Source organism: Apium graveolens, chromosome 5 (assembly GCF_009905375.1).
Source record: "Apium graveolens cultivar Ventura chromosome 5, ASM990537v1, whole genome shotgun sequence".
Lineage (NCBI taxonomy): Eukaryota > Viridiplantae > Streptophyta > Magnoliopsida > Apiales > Apiaceae > Apium > Apium graveolens.
In genome coordinates this window covers 9,958,080-9,971,283 of record NC_133651.1, presented here as the reverse complement: position 1 = coordinate 9,971,283, position 13,204 = coordinate 9,958,080, and the positions used below count along the sequence as shown (strand labels likewise).

The 13,204-nt window shown below is 37.3% G+C and overlaps 1 protein-coding gene across 1 annotated transcript; it reads right to left on the bottom strand.

Annotated features, from left to right (window-relative positions):
• Positions 1-1,775: 1,775 nt before the first annotated feature.
• LOC141659781 (putative E3 ubiquitin-protein ligase SINA-like 6) lies at positions 1,776-2,195 on the bottom strand. Its single transcript, XM_074466709.1, has one exon. The coding sequence runs from the start codon at positions 2,193-2,195 to the stop codon at positions 1,776-1,778; it is 420 nt and encodes a 139-aa protein (XP_074322810.1).
• Between the last annotated feature and the right edge of the window lie 11,009 nt (positions 2,196-13,204).

Genomic DNA, 13,204 nt, shown 5'->3' with positions numbered 1-13,204 from the left:
TCCAATCTCCACTCCTGAGTCTCTGTCCATCTTCCTCTGCAATTCATAGATCATGTCTTTTAGGTCCTTCTGCTTCTCTTCTTCTTCATCATCAGAAATCAGCTCCGGAGTGGGGTCTCTCCGGGTTCTTTTGCTCCTAGGCTTGGTCAACAGCTTCTCTTCTTCTAATTGTATTCTCTTTTGGATCTTTAGCTCGAGCTTTGCTTCTTCTTCTTTCCTGATTTGCTCCCGGACTTCTTCCAACTTTCTCTGTTTGGCAGCTTCTGCTTCTTTTTTGCCTTGATCTTTTTTGCTTTTCTTCCCCTTGGCTCCAATGCGGTCGAACACCGACCTCTTTGATTGCTGGGAGTCCCCGGATTCCTCCGGCTCCTCCTCTAGTTCTGCCTCTTCTTGGAGGCGGGTCTGCTCCTGTCTGTATAGTCTGATTGCTTCTGCTAGTTCATCGCTTGTGAGGTTAGCCATGTGCTCTTCGGCTACCGGGACATTTGTGTACTTGTACTGATTGAGCTCTATGAGGGTTCTGGCATCCCTTGTGTTTACAATTCTCTCCACTACGGGAGTGTGTAGTGGTTGCTCCTGGAATGTTTCTCTCTCGGCTCCTGGGTCGAGAGCCTGGGAGTGGTCCGGCTCCTGGACCTGAGCACTAGCAGATGGCCTCCCAGAGGTATTATTTCCTGGTCTTGCCATTTCTCAACAGCACCAACAACAAATGATAACAATATGGCACAGAGAATATCGGTCTAAGGTTGCTTTATGAAATTTGCAGAAACTACCCAAAATAACGACAAATACTAGCAAATAGCTTCCTGGGAGCAGTTCAAACGATTTTATGGGACTATTCAACGATGAAGTACAACGCAAAGTTATATTCAAACTAGAACAATAACGATTAAAACTAACGATAGCTCACACAAACGTGGCTTAACCAACAAAACGAGCTCACACAAACGTGGCCTAAAGTAACGAGCGCATACAAACGTGGCCGATATGAGCAACATTCATGTTTACGTAAAGGGTTGGTTGCTTGAGTTCTTACAAGTTTGAATAAATGGACTCTTTGAAGAGTTTGCTGATGAAGGTGAATCCAGGGGCACCGAGACCCAAGGATGGAGAGCCCCTCCTTCTAGCGCCAAATGATAACTCCTGGTGGCGGGGCTGCTCCTTCGACACCGCCCTGGATCCTTCGCCGCTATAGAGGTGTAGCTGTGGTTGGGTTCCTACAAAACAACGCCGGAAGGGGGTTTGAAGTCCCGCGGCGCCTCCGGCGTGAGAGTAAGAACTAGCTTTTTGGGAAGATGAAGATGATTATAAATGCAGGGTGGCTGTGTGTATATATGAGTGTGAAAGAATGATTAACCCCAAAACCTCACCTTCTTGTGCTATTTATAGCTCAAGGGTAGGGTTTTGGGGTTGGTACCTTTGAATCGTGGCCATTGGTTCTGGGAGCGGAGGGCACCTGGCGGGAGTGGATGCTTTACACGCGTCAGCGCGGGACTGGTCGAGGAACGTTTTGAGGATCCTCTGACACGTGGCCTGATTATTCCCATGATTGATGTGTGACAGTTGTCCCCGTCACGTGCTTGGGCCAACGTCTCACGTGTTGGGGTTTATCAAGGTTCCGCTTACGGGACTAAGCTAGTCAGGAGTGGTAGTGTGCGGGACTACCCCTTCCAGGAGCTGCGTAGAGTTATGAGCCTAGGAGTAGGCATTCCCGGAGCTACATGGAGTTAGGAGCTTAGGAGTAGGCCTCCCAAGAGCTGCACGGAGTTAAGAGCTTAGGAGTAGGCCTCACAGGAGCTGTGTGGAGCTGAAGGCCTAGGAGTAGTTCTCCCAGGAGCCATATGGACTATCACTTCCAGTTCATATGAATACTCATTTTGTAAACAGCTCGGGCCCATACAGATTATATTAGCAACAGCTCCAATTTCCTGAACACTGTAATTAAGGATGAAAAGTGTGTGGTTATTCTCTTGAAGGAATTTGTACTCCGTATTTCCACTTACATGAACAGAAAAAGAAGAGTCAAACGTGAAGCGTGTGGCTGATGCTGGGTGCTTGCTGGAAAAGTGCAGATATAAATCCTTGTAGTAATCATCAAAACCACAGCCAGAAAGAGGACAATTACAAGATTCATAGGTGCAAGATCCCATATGCTCACGTTTCATGCTGTATGTCACTTTTTCTTTTGCATCCATATATACTTGCTATTCGGACAAGTGATTTTAACTGCTTCAAGAACCTCCTCCAATCCATAGTTACCAATATAATCAATTGGCAAAGAGCAAGTAGGGCATTTGTTTTTATGGTTGTTGCTACATATAGAACAGGAAATGTGCCCCTTGATGCACTACAATGTATTTCAATAAGCTAAGAGATTATACACCACATATTTCATTTAGTAAACAATGCAAATGAAATGAAGCTTAGAATTGCAAGAAATGGTAAGTTTCTCAAGGTTTTATATTTTACTAGAATAATATACAGAATGCAGTCAAGTTACCATATATGTATAAAAAGGTCGAAAGGTCATGATATGTTGTGATATTTGTATAACACAAGCAGCAAAATATTGCAAAATTACTCTTGGAAGTTAATTCAAAGAAAGAAACTATGACAAGATTGTAATGAATAATTTGGAGCAATAATAATGAAGTCAAAAACTACTCGGTAAACAAGTAGAAAAAGGTGTGTCAGCCTTTTGCAACTAATCATTATGTCAACCGTTCATGGACCAAACCTGTCAAACTTCTGTAGCATTAAGCACAAACTCATTTTTATTGGGTAAAATGGTGTGAATGCATGGTCCATTAACATTAAAATCGATTTCACCAATGAAATAAGTCAAACTCATGAGAATTTGTGTTTATTATGTGTCCGTGGCACACCATAGAAATGAGGATTAACGACAAGAAATACTAAAATTGGAATGTGGATTTTTGACTAACTGTGTTGTTGAAGCAGTCCTTGAGCATGAAGCCAATGTGAGGTATAGAGTACACATTGTGTAGGTAAGTTTGTGCACATATACTTTTGGAAGCTATAATTCATTTAGTTCATTGGTGTTCAGAATGGGAAGGTTTAGACCGAAACTCTAAAAGGTCTAAGCAGGCAAAGGGAGTTCCTTAATCTGCATTACGTCATTGGAAACTCTTGAAATATGTGAAAGATATCCATCATTATGGTTATGACTGGAAACAAAAAAGTATGAAACCATGCAGGGGTCTGCTAACTTTATCTAACACTGACGAATTTTATGATTTATCTAACATCATGAATTGTTTTTCATGACATAGCAGCTGCACTATTATTGACACTCCAGGTGTTGGCGACAACATGCACTATTCACCAGTGGTGGAGCCAGAAAATTATTGATGTGGGGGCTAAAATAGAAGAAAAAATTTATAGCTAATATATTTCTTTAAAAATTTTGTTCTAGTGGGGGCTAAGACAGTTTTTGTTAAGTACTTATATGTATTCTTTCTAAATATGAAGTAGTTACATATAAAATTTCCTATGTAGCTCTCCTATTCAGGATTCATGGAAGACGTGGATTTGATGCTTTTTGTAAGCATTTTATCTTTAACGATGCGACGTATCTGATTTGTAAGGCAATGTCTTTCCATTAACAGTTTGGTATTAAATATTTGTTTACCTGCATATCTAGTTAGGTCTATCCACTAATTATAATTACTTGATATATTTTCTAATGTCTTTTCATAAGAATTAATTATTACTTATACATTCAGAGTTATTTTATTAGATTTTAATCAGCCAAATACATAGTGCTTTAATTGAATCTGAGTTTTTTATAATTGATTTTAAGATGAGAGAAGTACATGTTTCTTATTTTGTCCATCTTTAGATATGGTTTTGTTGTATTTTTATGTTATTATATAATAAAGGTCGGCTCAAATGAACTTACAATAAACTTTAATATTATATTATAATTTATTTGGAAATAAAATTTTTGGCCCCCCTTGTGTTCGAATCATGTGTCCGCCCCTGGATAGGGTTTAGAGGTTCGTAGCTTTTGGTCGTTCGTTGTTGGGAGTGGTGGAGGCCTGACTAGAATGGATGCCTTACACGTATCCCTGTAAAGATTGCCGAGAAATGTTCCAACGATCCTTTGACACGTACCATAATTTGACACGTACCATAATTATTCTCATGGCTGATCATTAATAGCTGTCATTGTCACGTGCCTGGGCTCGTGCCTCACGTGTTGTATTTAGTTGGGCCTTCTAGAATAGGTGATGCGAGGATGCTTGGTCTCGGGGTGTACATGAGTCAGGCCCGTTCGACCTCGAACTGGGCTGGAACTGGACCTAACCGGTCTCGGACCTGGGTTCAGTGAGTTAGACCTAACCAGTCCCGGACGGAGTGATATACCTAACCAGTCCCGGACGGAGTGATATAGGACTAGGGTTGGTACTGGAGCCGGACCTACCTGGTCCTAGATTAAGTGATCTAGACCCGGGTTCGGTGAGGGTTTTATATCCTATCACTACTTTCTTCCGGTTCATATGAATACCCATTATGTAAACAGTTCGGGCTTGTACGAGTTATATTAACAACAGCTCCAATTTCCCGGACACTTAAATTATGGATGAAAAGTGTGTGATTATTATCTTCCTGAAGGAATTTGTACTTCCCACTTAAACTTAAAGAACTAAAAACGAATATCCAAACGTGAAACATGTGGCTGACTAGGTGCCTGCGGGCAAAGTGCCGATAGAAATCCTTCGAGGAAGCATCAAAATCACAGTCAGGTTGAGGATAATTACAAGGTTCATAGGCGTGAGATCTCTTATGCTCACATTTCATACCATAGCTCAATATTTCTTTGCACCCATACTTTCTATTCAAATAAGGTACTTTCTATCACGAAGCTCCTCCATGACAAGGCAGGGAATATCACTGATCAACAAAAAGTAAGAAGGGCACTCGTTATTATACTTGCTACAGCAGCTCGAACAAGCAGGGTGCCCCTTGATGCACTACAATTTAATTTAACAAGCAAAAAACATAAGATATATATGGATGCAATCATTACACACCACATGTTCATTTAATAAACAATGAAAATGAATGAAAGCTGATTGCAAAAATTAGTAAGTTTCTCAAGACTTTTCCATTTTACTAACATAATTTACACAACACAATCAGGTTATAACAAGATTAAAAGTTATTCATATGTTGTGATATTAGTATAACATTGAAAGCAAATAAACAACTCAAGGTAGTTGTCCTTGTAAATTCATAGGAAAACAAAAAAGGAATCACAAAATTATAAGAAATAAGACTATGTTATGAATTGATTGTTATATTCAAAGGTTAAATAGTAAAGCTACATGTCGGAGTAGAAAATTTGCAATTCATTTAATGTACTTGTTCCCTCCTTTGGCTATAAATAGCCACATTCAGTAAGAAGCAAAAGATCATCCCGAGCATCTTCTCTGCTATTTCTCCTTCTCAGCTCTCTCTCCGATAAAATATAGTAGTTCTTTTAGTAGTTCTTTTATTGTGCTCTTTTATTCTTACTATAACCAGTATTTTATAACAGACTAGTAATATTAGGAACCATAATAATCAAGTGAATAACTACTTGATGACTGTCGTGGCAACCTTTTGCAAATTGTAACTACACGAATCAATGTGGAACCAAAAGTCAAACTTGTACAGTATTACGCCATACTTGTATGTTTCATACTAGTATTGCAGAGTAAACCTTAAGATTTCATTTCCATTTTTAGTATATGCATATTGCTACAACCAAACTCTATGAATAAAGAGATTCCAGATTTCAGATAAACTTGGAAAAAAAACTCCTCTCAGTCATTAGTTTATTATCAACAAGAATTATGTGTCCAATATAAAGAAAGGATCCCAAAAAGATTATGCTATTAACTGATTGGCTTTTAGGACTATAACTCATAAAAATATCCAGCACGCCATTTTTAATTCTCTAAAGTCTAGCCTGTGTTCTTAAAGACCTTAATTTTTTATCTTTGGTGATAAATGGCAATAACACTGCACCAAGAAGGAGCAGTATCATAGTTACTTATATGTTCTGCTAAATCCGTGCAATCTGATAAAGTAGCATGTATCTTTAGTTGTTTAGGTGTGTTTGCCAAAAGCGCAAGCACGCCTAGACGCAAATGATATGCTCAAACTAATACACTCGAAAAACTTACTCAAATAAGCTCAGACAAACTGTTATTTAGCAAAACATGATGTGACAATTTAGGGTGTCCATACAAGATAATTTATAAATTGCATAACTATCAGATAATAACTTTTTGCCCATAACTAACTTATGCAGGATTGTCCACTTTAATTTATTATTTGTCGGAGATAATCTGCATACGCAGACATCCGTATGGCGGGTGAAAATCCATTTGTCATTTTATATATAGATCTATTTATAATATCAATAATAATAATGATATATACATTGATTATTGCATACTTGTTAACGCACCCGATTAAGTAGGATTTTATGTAATATTTACATTGATGAATTAAAATTTAATAATTTTTGTGTTAATTCAGATTTAGTATGAAAAATATTACAAGCTTGTCGTTCGTTTCCTTGGACATTTCTAGCGATAATTATTTATCATCGGTACAAGATGTAAAGTTGCACTTGGGTTCAAAGAAATTAAGTGATACAATAAAGGCAGAAAATAAATCCACGACTGAAGAAAACTTTACCTCCATAATTTTTCTCCGACACCACATGCATGAAGATTTAAAATCTGAGTACTTAGAAGTCGAGGATCCTTTTATTTTATGGGAAAATCTAAAGGATAGGTTCGATCACCAGAAATTAGTTTATCTACCTGCAGCTGCAAATGATTGGGCTAATTTATGACTTCGGGATTTTAAGAGTGTCCGGACATATAGCTCTGTTTTGTTCAAAATAAGTTCTAGGCTTATTATGTGTGGTGAGAAAGTTACGGAAAAAGAAAAATTGATAAAACACTATCAACTTTTCACCCCAACAATATCAACTTAGCAGAGATGTACAGGGAGCGCAAATTTACTAAGTTCGAGGATCTTCCATCAACTCTCCTTGTTGTTGAACAGAATCATGAATTGGTGATTAAGAATCATCAATCCCGTCCAACAGGATCTGCCCCATTACCTGAAGTAAATAACATGTCATTCCAGCCGAATGTACGTGGAAAAGGGTATAGAGGTGGACGGGGCCAAGGGCGGTACCGTGGACGAGGTCGGAGCCACGGGCATTCTCATCCATATAACAACTCTGGTCACCGAAAGTGGCAATCTGAATCACAGAGTAAAAGAAAGGCATCTCGAGTAGGAAAAACTGAAAATGTTTTCTATAGGTACGGCATGAATGGGCACTGGACACCTAATTGTCATACCCCAGATCATCTTGTTAAGTTATACCAATCTTCTCAAAAATCAAAAGAGAAAATGGTAGAAACAAATTTTTCCAACAATAACATAGATGATTTCCCTAGAATCACAACTGGAGGAATAAGCATTAATGGTCCGAATGAACCTAACGAAACTCCCATATGGGAGGCTGAAGATTAGTTTTATATAATTATTATAGTAGTGTGTATTGTGTGCTTTATTTTATTTGAACTATGTAGTGTGTTATGTTCTTATCAAATAAATTATGTTTCTTAATTATATACAGAATGGATTCTAAAGATATATGCATTGCTGATTGTGGTACAACTTATACGATTCTACAGAACCAAAAGTATTTTACCCAAATAACCAAAACCAAAGCTCAAGTCGGAACGATTTCTGGCGTATCTAATATAATCGAAGATTTTGAAAAAGCTAGTTTCGTCCTACCTAACGGTACCCACATACACATTTCAAATGCATTATATTCTAGTAAGTCTGCTAGAAATCTTCTTAGTTTTAAAGATATCCGACTCAATAATTTTCACATCGAAACTACCTCTGAGGCTGATAGAGAATATCTTCTTATTACTTCCGCTAATCCTAGCAATAAGAAAATCTTAGAAAAGTTTCACTCACTTTCCTCAGGATTATATATAATGAAAATTAGAACTATTGAGTCACACATTGTCATTGCTTCCAAACTCATAGATCCAAAATCTTTTACACTTTGGCATGAAAGATTAGGTCATCCTGGCGTCTCTATGATGTGTGGTATTATAGAGAATTCTACTGGTCATCCTCTTAAAGAAAATGACCTTCCATGTTCAGCATGTTTTTTAGGAAAATTGATTACTCGACCATCCCCTACTAAAGTTCAGCTTGAAAGCCCAATTTTTTAGAAAGGATCCAAGGGGACATATGTGGACCTATACTCCCATCATCTGGCCCATTTAGGTACTTCATGGTATTAATCGATGCCTCAACTAGATGGTCTCATGTTTGTCTTCTCTCAACTCGTAATGATGCTTTTGCAAAACTACTTGCCCAAATAATCAAATTACGAGCTCAATTCCCAGATCATTGCATTAAATCAATTCGTTTAGATAATGTCGGTGAATTCACATCTGCAACTTTTGTCGACTATTGCATGTCTGTAGGAATCTCAGTTGAACACCCAGTTCCTCATGTACATACACAAAATGGGTTAGCCGAGTCTTTTATCATAAGACTCCAACTTATTGCAAGACCGCTGTTGTTGAAAGCAAAATTACCTACATCTATTTGGGGTCACGCAATACTTCATGCTGCTAATATTATTAGGATTAGACCAACTTCCTACAACCAACATTCTCCGCTACAACTGGTACTTGGTCAAGTTCCTAATATTTCTCACTTCAAAATTTTCGGAAGTGCTGTATATGTGCCGATTGCTCCACCACAATGATCGAAGATGGGAGCTCGAAGAAGAATAGGTATCTACGTTGGTTTTGATTCCACATCTATAATTAGATATCTGGAGCCTCTAACCGGAGAATTATTTACCGCAAGATATGCAAATTGTCATTTTGACGAGTCGATGTTTCCTCTTTTAGGGGGAGATAAACATTCAAACAAGGTTAATCCTGACATAACATGGAATGCATCAGGATTATATTTTCTAGATCCACGTAACGGTCAATGCAAACTTGAAGTTAAAAGAATTATTCATATGCAAAATATTGCAATCCAAATGCCTGACGCATTTAACGATTCTAGAAATATAACTAAATCTCAAATACCTGCAGTAAATACTCCAGCTAGAATAGATATACTAATTCAATATCAGATACAAAAGAATTGGTTACAGAATCAAAGTCACGCCTGAAGCGTGGTAGACCGGTCGGTGCAAAAGATGTTGCACCACGAAAAAGAAAAATAAAGAAAATTGCCCCTGAAATGGCACATGCTCCAGAAGAAACAAATACCCCTAAAGTGGTATTATCTCCTGAAGAGATTCCAGTCCCCGAAGATACGGGATTAAACAATCATGAAATTTTAATAAATTATGTGCCTGGTATAAAATTATGGGATCGAAGTAAAGCCATAATCGATGATGTATTTGTGTATTCCGCAGCATTGGATGTAGAAATAAATTCTGATCCTGAACCACAAAGTGTGGATGAATGTCGTCGAAGAAAAGACTGGCCAAAATGGAAAGACACAATCCAAACAGAATTAAATTCATTGCGTAAAAGAGAAGTATTTGGACCTGTTGTCCAAACACCAGCCCTGTTGGAAATAAATGGGTATTCATAAGAAAATGAAATGAAAAGAATGAAATTATCAGATATAAATCCCGACTTGTAGCACAAGGGTTTTCTTAAAGGCCTGGCATTGATTATCAAGAGACATACTCGCCAGTGATGGATGGAATTACTTTTCGTTTTATATTAGGTATGGCATCTAAAGAAAAATTGGAAACACGTCTTATGGATGTCATTACTGCATACCTGTATGGTTCACTTGATAGTAAAATTTTTATAAAAATCCCAGAAGGGTTAAAAATGGATGAGTTCAAGAAACCTCGTCATAAATACTCCATTAAACTTCAACGATCATTGTATGGACTTAAACAATCTGGTCATATGTGGTATAACAGACTTAGTTGTTATTTACAAAAGAATGGGTATCTTAGTAACCAAATTTCTCCATGTGTTTTTATAAAAAAATCACAATCCGGTTTTGTGATTATTGCGGTATATGTGGATGATTTAAACCATGTAGGAACAGCTACAGAGGTTGATGAAGTTGTCATATATCTAAAGACAGAGTTTGAAATGAAAGATCTTGGAAGGACAAAATATTGTCTTGGTATACAAGTCGAGCACTTGTCATCGGGAATTTTCCTCCACCAATCTACATATACAGAAAATGTTTTGAACAGATTTTACATGGATAAATCTCATCCATTGACTACTCCAATGGTGGTTAGATCTTTAGAGCCTGATAAAGATCCATTTCGACCACGAGAAGATGATGAAGAGGTTCTTGGTCCTGAAATCCCATATCTAGGTGTAATTGGTGCACTTATGTATCTTACAAATAATACAAGGCCACTTATGTACTTGTTCCCTCCTTTGGCTATAAATAGCCACATTCAGTAAGAAGCAAAAGATCATCCCGAGCATCTTCTCTCCTATTTCTCCTTCTCAGCTCTCTCTCCGATAAAATATAGTAGTTCTTTTAGTAGTTCTTTTATTGTGCTCTTTTATTGTTACTATAACCAGTATTTTATAACAGACTAGTAATATTAGGAACCATAATAATCAAGTGAACAACTACTTGATGACTGTCGTGGAAACCTTTTGCAAATTGCAACTACACGAATCAACGTGGAACCAAAAGTCAACCTTGTACAGTATTACGCCATACTTGTATGTTTCATACTAGTATTTACAGAGTAAACCTTAAGATTTCATTTCCATTTTTAGTATATACATATTGCTACAACCAAACTCTATGAATAAAGAGATTCCAGATTTCAGATAAACTTGTCTCAGTCATTAGTTTATTATCAACAAGAATTATGTGTCCAATATAAAGAAAGGATCCCAAAAAGATTGTGCTATTAACTGATTGGCTTTTAGGACTACAACTCATAAAAATATCCAGCACGCCATTTTTAATTCTCTAGAGTCTAGCCTGTGTTCTTAAAGACCTTAATTTTTTATCTTTCGTGGCAAATGGCAATAACACTGCACCAAGAAGGAGCAGTATCATAGTTACTTATATGTTCTGCTAAATCCGTGCAATCTGATAAAGTAGCATGTAACTTTAGTTGTTTAGGTCTGTTTTCCAAAAGCGCAAGCACGCCTAGACGCAAATGATATGCTCAAACTAATACACTCGAAAAACTTACTCAAATAAGCTCAGACAAACTATTATTTAGCAGGACAGGATGTGACAATTTAGGGTGTCCATACAAGATAATTTGTTGGACTTTCGAGAGCGACAATTCTTTTCTAAAATATGAAATAACGATTACACAAAAATAGAATTATCTCAGCTACCTCATTTTCCTTTCTAACCAGCTTTTTGTTACACTTATACCCCTTCATTATATTGTTATTCCTCTTCTGTCCGTTGACCTTATTGTTCACATGTACTCACTTCTTTTGTTGCAAGATAACTTTGTCACTAGACGCAAGGCACAAAAGTGCACCCACGCGGTTTGACCTAGGTAAGGTGCGATGACTTCATCAAACAGGTGCGAGCCAATTATAGACCACTGACGCATAGATGGTGTGAGAAATACCATCATAGATGTTGTTCAATCTCAAGACAGCATGGCCTCTAGACTTTCCTCCTTGGAAGACAAGTTTTCTTCTATAAGTGACAAACTGGATGCTCTGTTTTCTCTTCTTTTAAATACTGATGCCAAAAAGGGGGAGAAGATAGTCGCTATAAAATGTACACCAGATTTTATTTAGACAAAGGATAAAGATATTGATGATGATGGTGATAAGAATGATTCAGTTACAGATGTTCAAATTCGCTAGGTTAACTTCTTCATACAAGTGTGTTAAACATATTTCTGAATAGTGAAGCTATAAAACTAGAAGAAATTATGTGACATAATTCATTATACACATAGTTTCACTGCACACATCTCACACTTACTCTCTCACAAAATCTATTCACATCATGACAACTTCTGAAGTTTCACCACTCTTTAGTCAGACCACAATCATTCATGGAAACACATTTGGCACTAACAACTATTTAGCTCTGCTTACACATCAGCAGCTACCATCATCTTTTCATGATATTCAGGATTTTCTCCTTCTATGTTCAATTGGATATGCTCTCACAAATCCTGTTAAGGTGTCATATAAGGCTGTCATGCATGACTGGAACACAGCTGTGGTAAATCTAACACATACTGGCTTTTTCTTTGAGTATAGGGACCAAGGATATGAAGTTGATACTGACATTTTGCTTCAAGCCTTGAGATTGCCTGCTCTTGATGGTGCTCCTGATATTCACACCAATGAGCAGTTGTTTGATATGCTAAGGACTTTAGGCTATCAAGGAGAAATCACAACCATTGGAAAACTGGTCAGAACCAAACTGAAAAGAGAGTGGAACTTTTTCTTTGACTGCATCAGTAGATGTTTCTTGAATAAGACAACAAACTTTGATGCTCTTCCATCCACTTCTCTGAGAATTGGGTACTCTCTTCTTAACTCTAGTAATTTTGATTATGGTAATACTATATTACAGACCATAATTGCTAGGATAGCAGATGCTTCATGAGTAATAGGGTATACTAGATTTTTACAACTGATTTTCACTTATCTATGCCCTAATGCTATTTTTGATAATGATGAATTACTCCCTGTTTTTCAAATTTCTGAAAAAGCAATCACTGATCATATTAAAAGGGATAAAAAGAATAAATTTTCAGAACCACCCTTTTTTCCTAGAGAGGTCAGGCAATTTCTGTTGAGAAATAGACCTACTCCTACACAAGTGCCTGTAAATCCTGATGCTGGCACCTCTGTCACAGTTCCTGATGCTAAGACTCAAGAAATCACCCATCTTGTTTCTAACCCAAGCATTTATTCTTCCAAACAGCAAACACAATAAGCCTCTAAATTAGTCTCCTCTGATGTCTCTCAAAAAATATCAATTGTAACAAAGAAAAGCCTATTTAAGAAATCTGTCACATCTGGACAGAAAGCTAAACAAGTCTCACTGAGTGAGAGTGAGAAGAAAGAAGACTGCTTTTCAATCAGGGAAGAGAAGACTGATCATTCAAGAAGATTTTGAATCA